The 21,505-nt window shown below is 38.5% G+C and overlaps 1 protein-coding gene across 1 annotated transcript in view; it reads left to right on the top strand.

The window, feature by feature from the left end:
* LOC117291208 (TGF-beta receptor type-1-like) overlaps window positions 1–21,298 on the top strand; it is a 41,769-nt gene extending 20,471 nt beyond the window's left edge. Inside the window, exons 3-10 of the mRNA XM_033772806.1 lie at window positions 579–765; window positions 889–1,050; window positions 2,203–2,454; window positions 6,470–6,700; window positions 12,370–12,537; window positions 13,959–14,240; window positions 16,227–16,357; window positions 19,022–21,298. Of these exons, the coding sequence (XP_033628697.1) occupies window positions 579–765; window positions 889–1,050; window positions 2,203–2,454; window positions 6,470–6,700; window positions 12,370–12,537; window positions 13,959–14,240; window positions 16,227–16,357; window positions 19,022–19,147 (1,539 nt within the window). The 3' untranslated portion in view covers window positions 19,148–21,298. The remainder of the gene's footprint in view (window positions 1–578; window positions 766–888; window positions 1,051–2,202; window positions 2,455–6,469; window positions 6,701–12,369; window positions 12,538–13,958; window positions 14,241–16,226; window positions 16,358–19,021) is intronic.
* Window positions 21,299–21,505: the final 207 nt, after the last annotated feature.

Below are 21,505 nucleotides of genomic sequence, written 5' to 3'. Positions count from 1 at the left end.
ATTTCTCCCGTTTATATCAATGTTACCAAACCGAGGCTGGAAGAACAAACTAGTCCGGTTCCTAACTGCAAAATGATTATTACCATTAATTTATTGTTATTCAATATGAGGAACATGACCAAGATTGAGGCAGCATGAAAAAGGTCCATTACCACACGGTCAGAGTACGCAGAAAGATATTTAGCTGTACATGTACAAAGGCCATCACAGATTTGAAAAAGTAATTTTGAACATGTTTACTATGGCTGCCATTGCTTGTTCAGGCCTCAAATTGACCCACCACACCCAGAGCAATTGTCATGGTGTCCTGAGCTTTTGCTGTGGTGCCCTTCAATTTTGCTGCGGTACAAACATGTTCCCCAGAGAATTACCCATTTAATTGAGTGGGCCATTTAGCCTCAACAATGCAAATTAATTTAATTTTGGCTGGTAACCTGTTTCTGCTAAGCAATACTATTCTGTGCTTAGTAAGTTTTTTGCTTACAGGCTATATGAAATTGAGCCCCGGTAATATGTCGTGTCTGTGGGCCATTTGTGATTGTTAATGCGGCTCTTGATTGTATTTTTAATCCAAACAGAAAGAGATGACGTTACTTCTTTGTGAAGACAACCCCAAGGGTCCACCAGAGCGGCGCTTCGGTTGCCTGAACCCGCAGCCGAACACCTACTACATGTCCATGTGTTGCTCGGACACCGATTACTGCAATAGGGAGTTGATTAAAGATATGAAACTCTTGCCTCTCCCAACAGAAGAGCCTAAGATTGGTAAGCAACTTTGGCATATTTGCCCCCCCCCCCTCCCTTTGCTTAGCTTCTGTATGAAATATAAACCCTGAGTCCCTACTTCTCATAATTGTCACAATAACATTTCTCTCTGCTCCATTTCAGAACGCTGTTCGATGAAGCCGCTGTATGGCGATTGTGACAGTCAAGTGAACGTCTGGTTTTATAACATGACGGTAGATCAATGCCAGCCGTATATCTACAGCGGATGTGGTGGTACTGATAACATATTCTATGACGAAGACTTTTGCACAAGATCCTGCAAGGGTAGGTTGAATGCAATAATTGGTATAGACCATGTGAACCTTGTTTACAATAAGTGTGACCTTGTACATTCTTTAAGTATTCTGGCAGGCACAATACTGCACAGGTCATATGGGAAAGTTGACATTTTTTGTCATAATTTCCACGTAAAACCAAGAATTATGAAAGTAAAAGCTGGACAAGTTTTGAGATGTGCCCCCTTTCATCAAAAGTTGATAAGAATTAGACAGTGCAATCTCCATAAACTTTAAGATTTTATGTTTTCTTCCATTGAGCTGTGTACAAATCATGCCTGCAAGAAGTCCAGGCTCTGTGGCTCTTTTGTAAACATGTGTTGTCACAGGTCACATCGTCTATCTATAAGACTGTGCAAACCTTGCGCATATTCGAACTTCTGGAACCATTATGGTCCCTACCTTAAGGAGTTCAACATGGGGAGGTTTTGTTTTTCGTCCTTTATTTAAGTTAAACATTGTTTATGAGCATGAAAATAACATGTTGTTGGAAATGTAATGCTAATTAAAACATCATATAAAGCTAAAATCAATTCAACAATAAATTGAAGAAAATCGGCTTCCAGTTGTTTGCAAGAAATACAGAATTTGTGCCCATCCCCCCCCCCCCTGCAAAGTCTATTGATGCTAATCTGGGTGTGTGAAGTTGAACTCGGAGACACTTTTCTGCAACTTCTGTGATTTCGATTCTTATCAAGAGTCACATCAAGTGTGTGTCTGTAAAAATGTAAAAAATGAGTTTTTAATTATTTTCGGTTCCGTTACTTCTTGAGGCGAACCTATGGTTACATGTGGATACTGGTCTTTTACAAATTACTAATGTGACACATTTGTTTAAAGGCACTGGACACTATTGGTAATAACTCAAAATAATGTTTAGCATAAAAACCTTACTTGGTAACGAGCAATGGAGAGCTGATGATAGTATAAAACATTGTGAGAAAACGCTCCCTCTGAGGTAACATAGTTTTTGAGAAAGAAGTAACTGTTGATCACACAAAACAAAAACACGGGACTTTGACTATTTTGTTAGCTCTACCAATCGCGTATAACTCCTTTTTTTTAACTTTGTTTTTATGGTAAATTTAACAATTCTTCCATATCATAACTGAATTAATCTGATGATTTTTTTTCTCCTCAGGTTTCAACTCTCCACCTAGCCAGAAAATATCAATGGTCAACTTGGCTCTGGCCATTGCCATCCCCATCACCATCTTCTGCCTGGCGGCGTTGTTCCTGATGACCGTCCGCTGGTACCTGTGGCAGAGGTCGACGACCCACGGTCGGTCACATAACGACCTGCCGCTCATCTGCGGCCATCACAGCCCGGGCATTCCTGTAGGATGGACGTTGAGTGACATCCACAACACTGCAACCTCCAGCTCCGGTTCAGGTAGCAAATTGTACCCAATTTGTCATGCACTGTTTTTATTTTAGTGATAAATTGATTTGTTTGTTCAAAATACCCCCCCCCCCTTACTAAGAAGTTCTATAGAATTCTATAAAAAAAAATCTATAGAATTTCTATAAACAATTCTTTAGAAAAATATATAGAACATCTATATAAAATTTCTATACAGTTTCTACACAAAGCCTATAGAATTTCTATAGAGAATCCGAGTTTCTTTATACGATTCTTTAGAAAATTTGCCCACTAAAGAACAATTGTATAGAGTTCTATAGAATTCTATAAAAATAATCTATAGAATTTCTACAAAAAATTCTATAGAAACCTACTGAACATCTTAAGAACCTATAGAACCACCACCACAAAAAAAAAAAAAAAAAAACCTTAATAGGTCACTGTGTAGCACCCCCAAGAGTCTTCTTTCCCATTCTCAAGACTATGTGGTTATGCAATCTTCTTTGTTTTACAACAATTTTTTTTAATGGGATTTGAACCCTTTTTCCAGAAGACGATCAGAGTGTACTGATCGAAACATTGAGTTAAAACCAACGGTTCTTTTCAGAGATAGTCATTACATGGTGTTACTGCAAACCTTTCCATGTATCGGATTTGAACCTGTTGCTGGTGACCAGTCGGCGCATGAAAGATGAAAGCGTAAAGAAATAACATGTAGATCACTTGCTTTGGCAACAATACTTGATTTTTTTAAAAGCCATAAACTATGTTGAACTAAAGTAGAAGAAACAGAATCGCACACATGACCAACTCGACATGATTGGGTCAACTCGATCCTGGAGGTTTGAATATTTGCGCTGGCTTTACAAAGTCTATTAAAGCAGAGAGAATCGTGGTCCAGTAGTTAGACTGCAGGACCTGCAATTACAAGGCTGTGGCTTCGAATCTTACCAAGCTAAATGGCCGAAATAAGTATTGTCGTCTAGTGGATCACAATTTCTTGATTTGTGCAACTTAAAGGAATGCGTTGCCTTGGATCGGTCGAGTTGGTCTTTGAAAAGCGTTTGTAACCAATTGTTAGGAATACAATGATCCACAAAAATTTGACTCCCATAAATGGCTGACCGTGTTTGTCGACTAGGTAAATTTCGAGTGATACTTGTGTGGATCATTATATTCTACTTTTAAAATATCTTTCTAATCAGATGCATTTTTTAGGAAATGGTTACAAACGCTTTTCAAAGACCAACTCGACCGATCCAAGGCAATGTGTTCCTTTAACATAGAAATTTGTGTGAGAGAGATTGGCTGTTGCCAGCTTGGTGTTTTTATCCCCTTGTGGGAGTTTGCAGAGTTCCCTTTACCGGAAGACCAATATAAAGACAGACATAACCCGAATGAACCAAACTGTAGTGTTATGACGCATTTAAAAAAAGACGAAGAAAAAAAAAGAGACTTCTGTTCAAGTCACTAATTGCATAAAATCACACTGTCGTCTGGTGAACGTCTCATGAGATTTCTGATCAGCCACAAAGCCTTGGAAAAAAAAAAATTATGTGGGAAGTCTTTATTCTCTGTTTCCTGAGTCTTTGTCATGTTAGCATGTTCCAGACAATTATTATTATTATTATTATTTTATTCGCCATAACAGTACAAAACAAAATACATTGACAACATTATACCCCAAGATGGGCAAGGGACAACAAAAGCAAATACATACTATGATCCGTAGATCTGTTGCCCCACACCTGGGGTACACAATAAAATTAATATAGATTTAACATAATATAGTACACAAAGCAATAATAAAAGCAGAAAATTAAAAATCAATAGAAAATGCTAAATATATATTAAGAATAAAAAATAAATTAAATTAAAAATAAATAAATAAGTAAAAATAACAGATGGGGTAAGGATAAACAATAAAGGGAAATAAATAAATAAATAAAACCTAAACTTGTAGATAAATTAAAACGACTTAAAATATTGCACAAGTGATAGGGCTAAAGCTACTATTCAGTAGATTCATGAGGTTGACAGACAGAAAATCTAAGTGATTTGAGAAAGCTGTGGAAGGGCAAAAGCAGTAGTGAATTACGAATGTTTTCTGGCAAACTAGACCAAAGGTAGGGAAAAAGATGAGAAGCAGATAAGTGCAGAGCATCGGTTCTACCATACAGGTGTTTGAAGGTGAGAACATTAGGATATCTATGGTTGACAGAAATGATGTCTGCCACATCGCATTGAATAAGGTTAAACTTACACTTAATGATAATATAAAACAGAAAAATTACGACGAATTGACAGAGACGACCAGTTGAGGGACTTAAGTCTATCGGGGTAGGACATCTCACCCATCCTCTGCCCAAGAATAAACCGAGTAGCACGTTTTTGTACCCGTTCGAGGGCCTGAGTCTGGAGAGATGTATGAGGGAGCCGAGCTGGCATGCCATATTCTAAAATTGGGAGAACTAGGGATTTATAAAGACAGAACTTAGCTGAAACAGAAGAATTGAAAGCAATGGTCTTAATGAGGCCCAATGTTCTATTGGCACTTGAAACAACATTTTTTACATGATTATTCCAAGAAAGCTGAGCATTCAGAGTGACTCCAAGGTATTTGACAGAGGATGTGGGTTGCACAGGAAAACCTGAAAGAGTGTAAACAGGGGGGTCGAGAGAGTGTTTACGGGAAATATGCATGATTTTGGACTTTGTAGGGTTAAACGTCATACCATTGGAAACACTCCAAGTGCTTAGCTCATCGAGGTCATGCTGGAGGGAACTTACATCTAAACAGGAACGGATTGGACGATAAATTAATACATCATCAGCGAAAAGAACACAGTTAGAACTGAGGTTGTAAGATATATCATTGGTGAATAAATTGAATAACAGAGGCCCAAGAACACTTCCTTGAGGAACACCAGAGCTAACTACGGACCATGAGGAGTTCATACCAACAAATGTGATTCTTTGTTGACGATCAACCAGAAAATCTTTCATCCAGCTCCAGAGAGATCCACGGATGTTAAAGTTACTGGCAAGTTTACGAACAAGTATATGGTGGGGCATACGATCAAAGGCTTTGCTCATATCCAAGAAAACTGCATCAATCCTTGGGGGACTACGCTTATCTAAAGTTGTAGCCCATGAATGATACACATTCATAAGTTGGGTGACACAAGATTTGTAAGGAACAAAACCATAACTTGGATACAATTTACTTAGAGCACCTTTAGGGTTTGTTACTGCCGTCTTGAAATACATTATAAAATAAGGCTCAAGTAAGGATTAATATATCGACTCTTCTAGACTATTAAAATGCGTAAGTGATTATTAGCTGTATTATAGTTGTTTAGATCCATCTTTAGGGCGTTGTCACACGAGGCAACTTTTACAGGCAACTTGGAGGCAACCAACTGCAGTGCATGCTGCAGGACAACTTGGGTTACAAAGGAGTAATTTTTCAAACGATGTCTTACGGTCCCAAAGGTTATAATGTGAACGTTGAAATGTAAATGCCCTTTTTTAGGAGATCGCCTGGAACTGGTTGCCTGTAAATTGCTTTGTGTGTGGTCCTTTTATTTTTGAATGTTTGACAGATATGTTTGGGATGTGTGTTTTGATCTGTGTAGAGTCTCAGGCCTGGAATTTTAACATTTTTTTCAGAGGGCAAGGCCATTTTCATATTGTGAAGGGCACTCCATTGTAAAATCTTAGAGTCTATGGGAAACTTTTGAAGGGGCACCAAGGCCATGACCAAGGGCAACAGAAGCCATTGCTATCCATGGCCTATGTGTAATTCCAGGCCTGGAGTCTGTGGAGCTGGAAATGAGTGTATGACTTTTTCAAAATTTAGTTAAGGGAACTTCCATTGTAAAAACTTAAAGTGTTATCTATGGGAAACTCTAATGGTCGTCAAGGCAAAGACCAGGGCAACAGAGGGCATTTCCTCCATAGTGTTGTGTAGTCTATGGAGCTGTAAATGAGTTTATAACTTTTCAGACTTTTGATTGTTACTCCTCTACCCTTGTCTTTCCAGGTTTACCGCTGCTCGTTCAGCGCACCATCGCCAGACAGATCACGCTGATTGAGTGCATCGGTAAAGGCCGCTACGGGGAAGTCTACAAGGGACGATGGAGAGGAGAATATGTCGCCGTCAAAATCTTTTCCTCCAGGGAGGAACGATCTTGGTTCCGGGAGGCGGAGATCTATCAAACGGTTATGCTGCGCCATGAGAACATTCTAGGCTTCATTGCTGCTGACAATAAAGGTAGGGAGAAACAAATAGGATCGGTGTCAGGCCTGCTTTTTTACCAGATTTCTGTTTGCCTTTGTCCTACTGAACTTTCCAGCTTAGGACCTCACTTCCTGAAGAGCTGAGACAAATGCAAAACATTACTCTCTTCCAACAGAAACTAGAAACGCACTTGTTCATGCTTGCTTTCCAAACAGATTGATAACACTTTAACTTAGTTTCTTTAAAAAATATGGCACCTTTGAATGTTTGATATGATTTTTATTGTAAATTTGTTTTCTAATGAGATATCGCCTAACATCACAGCAGGCGGCCATTTTAAGGTGAGGGCTACACTAACTGATTTGGGCTGTCGGCCAAATCAACTGTCAGGGGCCTGTTGCCACCTACTTGTACTCCTGGGGCTGAAATAGGGTAACCCCCTTCACAGTAGATGTAGACTTGGGCTCATTAACTAGGACATGGCTTGTAGAACAGAACGCACTACTTTCCCATTTTTGTATGAATCAATTATGGTTAAGTGCCTTGCTCAAGGGCACAATATGCTTTATTGTTACGTGAATGGCTTTTTGATTTCAAATGCTCATGAATAATGGAAAAAGATGGGGAATTAAGTATTCCATTTTGTGTCCTTCCCTGGCAGTTTGTTGTATTTATAGTGATGTAAATGTTCGTAAGAGCCGGGGGAATTCAGAGATTTCCTCCTCCACACTTAATGCGTCTGGCCAAGCTTTTTAAGGATCCTATTATGAGAATTTAATTTACATGTAATTTATTTAAAGGCAGTGGACACTATTGGTAATTGTCAAAGACTAGCCTTCACAGTTGGTGTATCTCCAACATATGCATAAAATAACAAACCTTTGAAAATTTGAGCTCAATCGGTCATCGAACTTGCGAGATAATAATGAAAGAAAAAACACAATTGTCACACGAAGTTGTGTGCATTTAAATGGTTGATTTCGAGACCTCAAGTTCTAAATCTGAGGTCTCGAAATCAAATTTGTGGACAAATACTTCTTTCTCGAAAACTATGGCACTTCAGAGGGAGCTGTTTCTCAAAATGTTTTATACCATCAACCTCTCCCCATTACCCATCACCAAGAAAGGTTTTATGATAATAATTATTTTGAGTAATTACCAATAGTGTCCACTGCCTTTAAAGGCCATGGACACCTTTTGTAATTTGTCAAATACCAGTCCTCTCACTTCGTGTATCTCAACATTATGCATTGTGAGAGAATACACCCTTGTCTCACAAGTTGTTGGCTTTCAGATGCTGAGGTCTCAAATCAATTCAGATATTTTTATGGAAAATTACTTCTGTCCAAAAAATTATGTTATTTTAGAAGGAGCAATCTCTCACAATGTTTTGATCTATCAACAAATCTCCATTGCTTGTTACCAAGTAAGTTTTTATGCAAACAATTATTTTGAGTAATTACCAATATTGCACAGTGCCTCTGGCAATTACTAAAAAAAATAAGTGACTGTGAAAACTTACTTGGTAAGAAGCACTGCAGGGCCCACTTTCATAGAGCTGCTAAGCACAAAAATTTGCTTAGCATGAAATTTCTTCCTTGATAAAAACGGGTTTACCAACCAAATTTCCGTGTGATTTTCAGGATAAGCAAACAAAAGCCGAATACCAGTAACGAGCACTATGCAACAAATGGAAATTTGGCTGGTGATCCTGTTTTTATCGGGGAAGAAATTTCATGCTTGGCAAAATTTTGTGCTTAGCAGCTCTATGAAATTGGGCCCAGTTCTCGTCAAAGGAATGTTGTGTTTCAAAGAAAAACATTTCAATTTCATTTCTGCATTGAAACTTTCCCAAGATTTTGATCTTTTCCTTCTTTGGATAATTTTTTTCGGACATTGCCACTTCAGATTTTTGACAATATCTCAAGAATACTAACATCTTTTGAAATGAATTTGTACATGTATATGTCTCCATTATAGGATTAAAACAATCGAACGGTTCCAAAAACCAAAGGTATACTTTTGAAAAATAACTATCTCTTCACATTTCAATTTCATTTCTGCATTGAAACTTGTCTACAACATTTTTGTACGTTTGCATCTTGTACGTATATAGAAGTGAAATATCATTTTTTGTTTGAAATCAGACATTTTATGTCCGTCTGGCAAAATAAATCAGCCGTTGCTGAAGAAATTCTGCTCTCTGATCTCCTCGATTGCCGAGGACACTGTTCTAAAAAGCTTTGTACAATACAATCCCCAGGGGTTATTGGAAAAAAAAAGGTAGAAATGAGATGATTTCAACTTGCCTCTTAAAGGCATGGACACTATTGGTAATTACTCAAAATAATTGTTAGCATAAAAACTTACTTGTTAGCGATCAATGGAGAGATGCTGATAGTATAAAACATTGTGAGATACGGCTCCCTCTTAGGTAGAAAGAAGTTATTTCTCCCTAAAATATTTGAATTGATTTTGATACCTCACGCATCTTAAAGCACACAACTTTGTGTGACAAGGGTGTTTTTTCTTCCAGTAAAATCTCTCAACTCCGACGACCAATTGAGTTCAAATTTTCACAGGTTTGTTATTTTGTGCATATGTTGAGATACACCAAATGAGAAGACTAGTCTTTGACATTTACCAATGGTGTCCAGTGCCTTTAACATGTTTAAGTTGTTGATTCCCAGTTTCAGACTTTTGTTGTCAGTACTGACTTTAACCCCCTGTGTGTGTCAAGGAATTGTAAGTGACTTGTTCATACCTTTGAATAGTCAATAATACTACTGCATTCCGTGTGTGTGTGGGTGTAGTTTATCTGCTGGCTTGCAGGTAGATTTATTTCATATTAAAGGCGATGAACACTACTGGTAATTACTCAAAATAATTATTCGCGTAAAACCCTACTTGGTGACGAGTAATGGGGAGCTGTTGATAGTATAAAATATTGTGAGAAACGGCTCCCTCGGAAGTAACGTAGTTTTCGAGAAAGAAGTAATTTTCCACAAATTTGATTTCGTGACCTCAGATTTAGAATTAGTGGTCTCGAAATCAAGCATCTGAAAGCACACAATTTCGTGTGACAAGGGTGTTTTTTATTTCATTCATATCTCGCAGCTTCGACGACCAATTTAGCGCAAACTTTCACAGGTTTGTTATTTTATGCATATGTTGAGATACACCAAGTGAGACGACTGGTCTTTGACAATTACCAATAATAGTGTCCACTGCCTTTAACCAACCCTGGGAAAGCTGAAAAGGAAAGCCTTTCGGTTTCTCAGAATATGATATCCGCTAAAAAGGCCTTCTCACCAAGCCAATATCTATACTTTTCTTTTGTATCCTTTTTTTGGGGGTCTCATTTTTCTTCTTTCTATTGTATTATTACTGTGCCTTGAGCTCCTTTGATAGACATTATGCGCTTTGTAAGTCTTCAATATCTTTCATTTTATCACAGTATGCAAAAGAAAGACTAAAATTTCCTTTGCGCTGGTACATGTAACTCTTCAAGTCGGGCGAACCTCACGTAGCCTTAGATCTCAACCTTTTCCTAGGATCCTTGCTTTTTCTCAAAAATGCTGCCTTCTGTAGCAGATTTACTCTCACAGTTATTATTAGATATTATCATAAATATTATTTGTTCAATGCTCTGTATATGAAGAGCCACAAAGGTCATAATATTTAACAGCAAACCACTCATCAACAATGAATGTCAGATGGGGACTTGTATGGCTACTTATCGCGATAAGGAATTTAATTTTGTTTTTCCTGCATTATGAAACTGGGTCTAATGTTCACAACAGATGGGCAAATGTTGTTGTGGCACTTTGATACACTTAGTCCCACAATCGTTGTTTGTACAATCCCCACTCCTACCCCCCACCCCCTCTTCAAGATAATAACTGATGTGGGAGTTCCACTATGAAGAATTATTTTATTGAAACAGTGTAAAATGCTTGTATGGCTTAAGTAGAAAGCCCTTTTTCACACAAAAACAACAAAACAATATTTCTGGCGAATTATTTTCTCAACGTGTGTGAAATATTACAAAATGAGCTTTGTGTGAAAGGCATCAATTTTGTACACGCTTAACACAAACATTGTGTAATTTTTGTAGTAGGTACCAATTTTTGTCATAACAAACCATGTGCACTCCCTCGTGTTAAATGATCCGTTATTAATTGTCCGGCGTTCCTTGCGAAAGCGGTCTTACCACGGTACCACCCGGTTGATTCTCGATGCCACCATGCCAAACATGGATGGATTTGACTCTGTATTGAGCTGCAACATGCACATAGTGCTTTGTACTGTGTCTTTCTTTTAAAAAAAATGCTGCAATAGATCAGCATTTTGTTGACAAAACCCAATCTACAATCCTTCCAATTCCGAGGGAGACCAAGTTTTCTCACATGTTGCGCCACGCCTATGGAACAAATTGCCAGCACAAGTATAATCATCGGTTTCTTTAACCCAATTTAAAAAATATCTTGATCATCTTTTTAATCAAGTGTCTGAGTAACTGAATTTTATTTTACCTGTGTATTTATATTTTAATTTGTATTTTAAGTACCTTTATTTATTGTATTTTGGATTTCTTCTTAGCTTAGGCTTACATTTGCATTTTGATTATTGTAATCATAGGGCCTATGTTATTGTTTGTATTAGCGCTCTGAGCACTGTTGTGGATATCCACGCTTTTCTAAGTGTTCATTATTGTTGCAGTTTTTAAAGATTTTTACTATACCTCATACATATTCATGACCAAGAGTTGAGTTCTCATTGGTCAATTCATCACCACGTGCCAGGTGTTAACTACCAAGCGCGCACAGGAGTATTCACGCAAGTGGTAAATGCTTATGACAAGTAATAGTTTCCCGGGAGCTATTCGACTTGTCATGCGCACTACCATTGCGCATCCCCGGGCGCTATTGATCGTGGCACTGTTTTGTATACACGCACGAACAGCGCTCTCTTAGCGACATCCAACACATGAACAAACTTCATGTGCATTTTGTTTCACAGTCATCATTTTCTCTTGCTCAAAACTCATGTTCCGGTATGAAGTATAGTAAAACAAATATAACATGGTTTATTTTGGGTGACTAGTCGATGAGCTCCCCTCGGTATTGGAAGTTGACGAACTAGTTCCCTTGGCTTCACCTTAGGAACTAGTTTGTCAACTTCCAATAACTCGGGGAGCTGATATCGACTAGTCACCTTCAAACCATGTTATATTTGTATAATATTTACATTTAAAAAATGCTTGATCAAGCTGAAACATGGCATGTATTCAAGTCGGAATGTGTAACTTCCAAAAATTTAGGTTCCGTTCTACATCTAATAAATAATAATAATAAGACTTATAATGCGCACATATCCACCCTGCTGGGTGTTCAAGTCGCATTAAAAAAAAAAAATTGTGGTACATCTACATACATGCACATCTGTAATAAAACTTGTCAAAGCCTTTTCATCATCTAGACAAGGTGAGAAGACAATGAATAAGTTTTAGAAGTGGGAGAAAAACCCCAGAGAATTGTTCTAGGGAAAACCAACAAACTCAAGTAGGGACTGAACGACCCAAGCCACATACATGTAGTGCCCCTGATCGGATTCGAACCGGGGTCCCCAGAGGCAAGACACCACTGCGCCAACCTGACTTCCCAACTGACTAATGGCTTTTTTTGTTTGTGTGTTTGCAGATAGTGGTATGGTAACCCAGCTTCTGTTGGTAACAGACCACATGGAGAATGGCTCCCTGTTTGATTACCTGAACATGACCACAGTGGATACGGCTGGCATGATCCGACTTGCGTACTCCACAGCCAACGGACTGGCACACCTTCATGTAGAAATTGTCGGAATGCAAGGTTCGTGTACTAAAGTCATTCTTGTGCGCATTTGGACCCAATTAAAGGGTCTATGTACTTTTTCCTAACACAAAACACAATGTCCACAGATTTACAGTTACACTAAACTTACACAGTTTGAAGATTATGATAGTAGAAAGCCTCCCTGGAAAATTTTCTTACTGAGGTGCTGTAGTTTTTGAGAAAATTATTTTGTGACTTTACCCATTTCTCAAAAACTACAGAACCTCAGTTAGTAATATCTGAGGGAAGCTTTCCACTATCATTATCTTCAAACCCTGTAAGCTTAATGAAATCTGTGGACTTTTTAAAAAAGTACCAAAATCCTTAAAAGGAATGCGTTGCCTCGGATCGGTCTAGTTGGTCTTTGAAAAGGGTTTGAAACCGTTTGTTACGAAATGCAAATGGTTAGAAAGATAGTTTAAAAGTAGAATACAATGATCCACACAAGTATCACTCGAAATTGCACGGCTTTCCTTTTACGTCGGCCATTTTATGGAGTAAAATATTCTACCTTTAAATTATCTATCTAACCATGTACATTTTATAACAAACGGTTTCAAACGCTTTTCAAAGACCAACTCGACCGATCCAATGGCAACGTATTAAAAGCAATGAACGTGGGACAAAAGCAGTCACAAATCTTTTTGAATAAATGCAAGACTTGCAGAGTTTTGACAACAATACCAAAATTAAGATTCTGTATCCCTGATGCAAAGTTAACATCTCATAAATATAGTCGTGATTGAAGACAACATTGCCCACACATGCGCTAGGTTTTAAGGAGCATACTAAATAATATCATACTACTATATTAATTGACACTATTATTACTGTTACTATGTAACAATGTGAATTTTGAAAGTTGGGATTATGTGTAATTTTCAGGTATATTTTGTATTGTATTGTTGTGGCTTAATATTATTTTCATTGTTTTTAAATGTTAAGAATAACTTCTCTATCGTCATGATGCTTTGAGTCGAAAGTTAAAAATTCATGTGGTTGTTTCAATTCATTGGTCTTCTGTTCCATTCAAATTTTATGTCTAGTAATATTTTAACACTGTATTCTTTCTCATCAACTTCTGGTCAATCCACCCTGTACATACTTACTGCATGTATTGCGTTTAAACTCTGAACATATTTCTTGCGTCTAAACTCATCAATTCCATCATTTCTCCTTAATTTGTATTTCTCTCATTTTCTTGTTTTTAATTGTATATAAATCAAACTGTCCGTACAATTCTGCCAGGCTTTTATTATGGGGTGTATATCATATTTTTATTATGTATTTTCTATTGTAAAGATTTTAATAATGATTGTAATATTTGTAACAATTGTGAATTATGTCGCACTTCAGCAGCATGCTGCGATGACATTTTAACATTAATTAACCATGATTTTTATTTGTTTTAACATCAGGAAAGCCTGCCATTGCTCACCGAGATCTTAAGACCAAGAACATCTTGGTCAAGCGAAACGGCCAGTGTGCCATTGCCGACCTCGGCCTCGCCGTGCGCCACGACTCGGAGAAAGACACCGTGGACATAGCGCCCAATAACCGCATCGGTACTAAACGATACCTACCTCCAGAGGTCCTGGACGACACCATCAACGTCAATCATTTCGAAGCGTTCAAGCGAGCTGATGTGTACTCTCTGGGATTAGTATTTTGGGAAATCGCCAGGAGGTGTTCAATCGGAGGTATGGGTGTTCACCGACTCCTCGTCTTTTTTAAAATGTTATATTTATACCACACAAAAGTTTTTACTCCAAAGTGGGACAGGGTGTCATGGTCTAGTGGATTAGAGCATCAAATTCAAGTTGTGGAGGTTTAAGTCATCGGAGTGTGGGTACAAATCCCGGTTATGACACTTGTGTCCTTGAGCAAGATGTTTTACTATATTGTTGCTTGTCTTTACCCAGGGGTATAAATGGTTACCTGTGAGGGATGGCTCTTGTGATTGATTTACATGTAGCTAAGTGCGCTATGTATTTCGCAGCACAGGCTGCATGCTCTTAAGAGAGCTGAGAGCAGTTTAAAAACTTTTTTTTTTAATGCAAGTCGCCAGACACACAAGGCCTGAAAGCCACATCAAGGTCTGGGCTACAATTATTTTTATTCCAGAGGCCGTTGCCACCTACTCCTAGGGCTGAAACGGGTTACCCCTTTTACAGTCCATACGGATGTAGGCCTGGGTATCATCAGTCCGAAGCCTGGCCGGTAGAGCAGAAAGCACTACCTCTCCAATTTTAGGTAGCAAGTGTCATGACCGGGACTTGAACCCACACTATACTGATAAAACACCAGAGCTTGAATCCAGTGCTCTTAACCGCTCAGGCTTGAATCTGGTGCTCTTAACCGCTCGGGCTTGAATCTGGTGCTCTTAACCGCTCGGGCTTGAATCTGGTGCTCTTAATCGCTCGGGCTTGAATCTGGTGCTCTTAACCGCTCGGGCTTGAATCTGGTGCTCTTAACCGCTCAGGCTTGAATCTGGTGCTCTTAACCGCTCGGGCTTGAATCTGGTGCTCTTAACCGCTCAGGCTTGAATCTGGTGCTCTTAACCGCTCGGGCTTGAATCTGGTGCTCTTAACCGCTCGGGCTTGAATCTGGTGCTCTTAACCGCTCGGCTTGAATCTGGTGCTCTTAACCGCTCGGGCTTGAATCCGACTATTTTGTGAATTCAGACTTTTAAAAAAAGAAAATCAGTTGTTATTTTCTCCAGATATAAGGAACTTGTGCTCTTTGATCTACTTCTCTAGCATTGAGGACATTGTTCGTGAAAGCTCCTTGAAATGGACCCATGGGGTTATCGTAATGTCGGAATGCGGTCAGGTTTCACTTCCACTATCTTCCTTGTTTTATCTTTCAACATAACAAAGCTATCTCTACCATTGGAAGCTAAAAGGGAGACTTGCGTTATGTTAGCAAACTTAAATTGCTATGTTTCTGTAGTAGGGTTGTGTGTCTATGCTTATTTTCCTTAATTGTTAAACAGAACTAGTGGTTTCCATGTAATCATTTCTTACAATTCCATTCCCAATTGAGAATCAGAGTAGGGTAATTGACCCTTCCCATGAAATATGCTTATTACATTCACGCATGCATACAGACACTATTGATTGGCAAAAGCCATTAGAGATGTGCACTAGGCAGACACAAAAATGTGTCTGCGTCACGCCACCATTATCCCCATACTAAAAGGCGTAATGTTCCTTCATTTTGCCAACCAAATTATCAGTAGTGCGCATGCTTGAGGTGCAATTTACCTATTTCATGGGAATGGTCTATTGGGATCATTGATGCCAGCCCTCTTTTTCTAGGTATTGTTTGAGCCGACCAGTGCCCAATTTCATGACACTGTTTACCATCAAATTAGCCCATTCAATTATGTGTTCTACAGGTCTCCATGAGCGCAAAGGGAGTTGCAAATAGTACATTATTAAACTCTTTAATTTTATCAGAATATTCATCCGACTATTGATTGATTCTCACTGCAGGAATCTATGAAGAATACAGGTTACCATACTACGATATGGTTTCATGACACTGTTTACCATCAAATTAGCCCATTCAATTATGTGTTCTACAGGTCTCCATGAGCGCAAAGGGAGTTGCAAATAGTACATTATTAAACTCTTTAATTTTATCAGAATATTCATCCGACTATTGATTGATTCTCACTGCAGGAATCTATGAAGAATACAGGTTACCATACTACGATATGGTTCCATCGGACCCGTCCATTGAGGACATGAGGAAGGTGGTCGTTGGTGACCGGCAGAGACCCACCATACCGAACAGATGGAACAATGTTGAGGTATGCTTTCATTTAACCATGCATCTACAAACCCTGTCAAAATGCGTGGGCCACATGACAAAAGGGAGGTTTCGCACGCAAATTGATATGCATATGTTATGTTATAACACCCCTTACAATTATTCTGCCTTTTTATTGGTTTAGAGCACGTCACATGATATGTCTTGTTTTTACTAGAAACGACGGCCGTGTGATGGTGCATCAGTTGCCATGTGATAGTCCGACGACTATCACACGGCGTGCAGTACCCAGACGTCTTTTTACCCACCTCGAACCCAATCATTTGTGCATCTGTGTATCTGAAAGGCGCATACGAACGTTGAGTGTACGAGGATGATAAATATTCTGTTGGGGCGTTATAAAACAAATATTGACCGCTTTAATTCGTGCCATGGTTAAAACTTCGACTCCCTCAGTGATCCCCGGACCGTTCTATATAGAACACTCCGGGATCACCTCAGGAGTCGGTAGTTTTAACCATAGCACTTGAAGTAGTCAGTATTTGTATGCTATCCGTAACCTACTTTTGTGTAGCAAGCAGGACATCAGTGTCTGCACGTATTACGGATAGCGAGTCACGTATGACGCCATAATGACGCCGTATCTGTCGCACTAACCGTATCTGTTAACCGTATAATAAACGTATCTCAATGTTGTTAACCCCATTTTTTCATGGTTTGCTATTTGTCTTCTCACACCTTCTATTGACAATGTTGTGATTTCATTGTTATTGATCCTACTGAATCTAAATAATGGGATTGTGTAAAAGGGGCCGTGTGAACTGTGTTATTTGCGAGGGTGTGGGATCTATAACAAGATGGGATTGCGCAAAACGTGCTGTGTGAACTGTGTTGTTTATTAGTTGTACGTGCAGATCCCACACCTATGTGGGATCTACAACTAAATAATGAAAAGCTGGGATGCCATGTTGTGCATGCCGGAAGGGCTATCGTACTTTTCCTGTAACATTATCTTGTTTTGTTTTGTTCCGGAGCTCTATTGATATTTGACTCTCGGTGTGGAAGTTTTGTTATCTAGCTTGGTGTATATATCTGGACCCAATTTCATGAAGCTGTTTATAACAGAAAATTCTGCTCAGCAAATTTTTTGGCTGAGCAAGAAATGGCAAGAGTACCAGTCGCAGCAATGGCAACTGTACGGTGTTCTGGCTGGTAACTTTTCTTTGCCGATCCAAAGTTGTTTGTGCTTGAAGGCAATTATTTTGCTTACAGGCTTTAATCATGTTAACCGCTTTCTCTAGACAGAGAGGAAATCAACGCCTATTCTCAGGATTTTCATTTTATGCACAATTACATCTGTGTGTTTAACATACGTGTTCCTATATTACTCCATTTGCATTATTTGCTGTGATGAATTTTTGGAATACTCCAGATTCCCAAATTGTTGAGTAATGAAAAATCTCTCAACTATATTATCATCTGTGATTTTTTGGAGAGAATGTGTAATTCTGTTTCTGCCGGTTCTTTTGTAAGGACCCCAATGGAAATAAGCCTAAGCTATTGGCTTTATTTGGGTATCCCTGATAAATTTTGTGCTGTTTTTTTTTTCTTCTCTTGTGTACTTTTTTGGATTGTCTTATTTCATTGTATTTTCCCCCATTGTTGTGTGTGTATATTTGACTAGGTTTTTATCCTAACAAATTCAAATCAGATCCAAATCAAATCATACTTCACAGTACACAACATGTCCTTTTCAGTGAAATTTCTATATAGGTTATGTGTTTTTTTCTCCAGAAGACGATCAGAGTATGCTGATCGAAATGTAAAGTTGAAACCAATGGTTCTTTTCAGAACCACCCCAACTCATTTAGAGATTACATGGTGTTACCGCAAACCTATTCGTGTTTGAGCATGTTACATATTATCTTGAATTCAAGACGGCTTACTGCTGTCTAGACAAGTTATGTGATTCAGTTCAGTTTCTCCTGCCCTAGTACGTCATTTATGATTATTAATATTCTCTATTCATATGTCAGGGTAGCCTTGAGTTTGTCATCCCTTTTTTATTTGATGATATAATTCTGAATTATTCTCGTTACTAAAGTGGTTGTGAGTATTTTGTTTTCCTTTTGTTATTGTTGTGTTTTGCACTGCTGCAGTGTGTATCCCCCGAGTAGCTAAGAAATTATTATTTGTTAGGTCCTGAAACATGCTGACATATTGAACAATAATGAATATTTTGATCATATTAGATGTGTTTTTATGGCAGTGCTGCAATGTTTATCTGAGTAGGCCTAAATAAGAAATAATTACATGTTAGGTCCTGAAACTTGCTGACAATTCCTTCAATAATGAATAGTGTTTTCATTTTAGCTGTGTTTTTATTGCACTACTGCAATATTTATCAAAGTAAATAGGAAATATGTTAGGTCCTGAAACTTGCTGAAAATTTTAACATTTATGAATACATCAATAATTTGTGATTTGTTTTATGATTTGTATTTTAACCCATAGGCCTAATAATGAATATTTCAATAATTTGTATAAAAAAAAAAGCAGTTTGCAAGTTTTGTGATTTTTATTTATTTAAGACCATAGGCCTAATAATGAATATTTTATAAATTAAGGCAGATTTGCAAATTGCGTATAAACCCATAATTGAAAACAGTGACGATTGACTCCTTGTCTCTTCACTCCCTGACAGCCCCTGCGTGTCTTGGCTAAGGTAATGAAGGAGTGCTGGTATCACAGCGCTGCAGCCCGTCTGACAGCACTCCGCATCAAGAAGACCCTGGACAACCTACGAGTAGCTGAAGACGTCAAACTCTAAAGACCCTACCACGGAGATCAAAGCCATGAACGTCATCCTCATGGAGTGTTGAGATGTGACGCAAGTCGGAGACAACGGTCAAAAGGTCACTCGCGGCGTCAAGAAAATCACTGATCTGTTTCTCGTTGCCCGTGACTTCGGCTGGATGTAATTAATGATGGATAGTGTCTGTTTGAAAATGTAAACCAAACAAAAACAGACGCTCAACTTCCAAGGAAAATGGACCTAGACAAAACCAACCTAACTCAAGGAGCTTTATTTTATAGCTTGTGCTATTGGAGTGTACTATATAGTTGGCTGTGTTTCCTGTAAATACTCCCCTACCCCCGTTCATAAATAATGTGAACACAGCACTCGTTGGAAGCGCTTGCTGTTTGAGAGGATTTGTGCATTTGAAGTTGGCTTCTTTGGGAATGCTCGGTTTGATATCGTCAGATGATTTTTTTTCTTCTTTTTTATTTTTAATTTTTTTTTTTTCCCTGACTAAAAAAAAGAAAGAAGAAGCTTGAGCAGAGGTGTTTTTTTAACAGAGTGAGCTGTAACATTTTGATCTTCTTTTTCAGTCTTGTTCAAATAGATTATTCAGGCCTAAAAAAACCCAAATATTAACGATTCTGTACCATGCTGGAAAGAAAGAGAGTTGGTGGGTAGGGAAAACAGATCTTTTAGGGAAAACGTTTACATGTGCTAAAAATAAAATTGATTAACCATGCATAAAGAAGTTCACCTATCTGCTGTTGTGTGGTCATTTTACTTAACTTATGGGATGGGATATCAAAGGTGTCAGGGTACACCAAGTTCTATTGTTGAGGGTGTCGGTTGCTGCACAGAAGGTACATAGTCATGATTGGCAACGTTCATTTTGTTAAAGTAGTCGCAACACTAGTTACTGGAGAGTAGGAGAAATATCTGTACCACACAAACATCTCGCTCAAAATAAACTGTCTTGATCCAGATTGCCCTGTGACAGTCTCTGGGCCTGCCTCAGAGCCAGCCGATATTGCGCTCTTACTGGTGACTAAATACCACCACAGGCATGTTTGCTTCATTTTTGAAAGGGCAAGTGCACCAAGGAGTTTGTTCCCTTGTCAAAAGGGCACCCTATGAGGAAATTGTAAATTTATACTGGATTGTTCAAGGGCCCCCAAAGGCAAGGACCAGGGGGCATGGAGGCAATTGCCTTTGTTGCCTCTGTGAAGGATCAGGCCTGCTAATACAAAGAAAATACAAAAAAAAAAAGCGTCGTCAATACAAATATTGAAAACCAAAGTTTGTTTTTACTCTGCAATAGGATGTTTGGGGTTACATGCACATCCAGGATGTCACCTTAGTACACAGAGGTGAAAGTCCAACCTTGTCTACCCACAACCGAGATTATTTCTTGATAAATTGTTGATAACTCTGTTGACATAGTGAATGAATTACTATTGTACAATTGTAATGTGTTAATCATGTTAATGAGTAAATTGTAGATAAGTTAACATTATTTCTAAAAGGGTGCATACTCAAGGCAGTTTGCCAATAATTTATTTCATATACCACACACATAGGTTCTTTTAATAGCACGTATCATGTGTCCTCCATTATTTTGTCATGCACTGCCAGGATACTCATGGGAGACTTTGGAACGCTAGGTGGCAGCAGACTTACCATGTAAATTGTCATTGTTTCTTTTCTGATCATCTGCACATAACCAATATCAATGGATTTATCTGGTCAGTCTGCTGCCAGCTACATGTACATACGTAGCGTCCCAAAAGTCCCCCAAAAAGGAAACATCAGAGTCAAATTTTGATAATTATTTGCACTTCACAGCGTCGTTCCAAAAAGATTTGTCCTAAAACGATCCCAAATGAAAGCTTATTTTTGTTGTTCTGATTTGAAGGTTCTCTACCCAGTTTGGGTATCATTATGCCCAATTGGGGTATCATTACTCCCAATTGGGGTATCACTACGCCCAATTGGGGTATCATTACACCCAATTGTGGTATTAGGCCTTCACGCCCAAATTGGAAACACATTGGACGTGATCCACCCCAAATCACTCCCTAACCTTTGTCGGGGGTTACAGGGTTCGGGTACTTTTTGTATAACACAAAACACAAAACACAGACCTCCACAGATTTACAATAAACTTAAACGATTTAATGATAATGATGGTAGAAAGCTTCCCTTGAAATATTACTTGCTAGTGTGCTGAAGTTTTTGAGAAATGAGTAAAACAATTTTTCAAAATATTTTTCGTCTCAAATGGAAAATTAATGGAACAGATTTACGCGCTTTCCTGAAAACATTTCTCTGTAATTTTTTACTTTTTCCCCCCAAAACCTGACGACCATTGAAGCTGAAGCTTCTGCA

The sequence above is a fragment of the Asterias rubens genome, chromosome 6 (assembly GCF_902459465.1).
Source record: "Asterias rubens chromosome 6, eAstRub1.3, whole genome shotgun sequence".
NCBI lineage: Eukaryota > Metazoa > Echinodermata > Asteroidea > Forcipulatida > Asteriidae > Asterias > Asterias rubens.
This window is presented reverse-complemented; position numbering and strand designations above follow the sequence as displayed.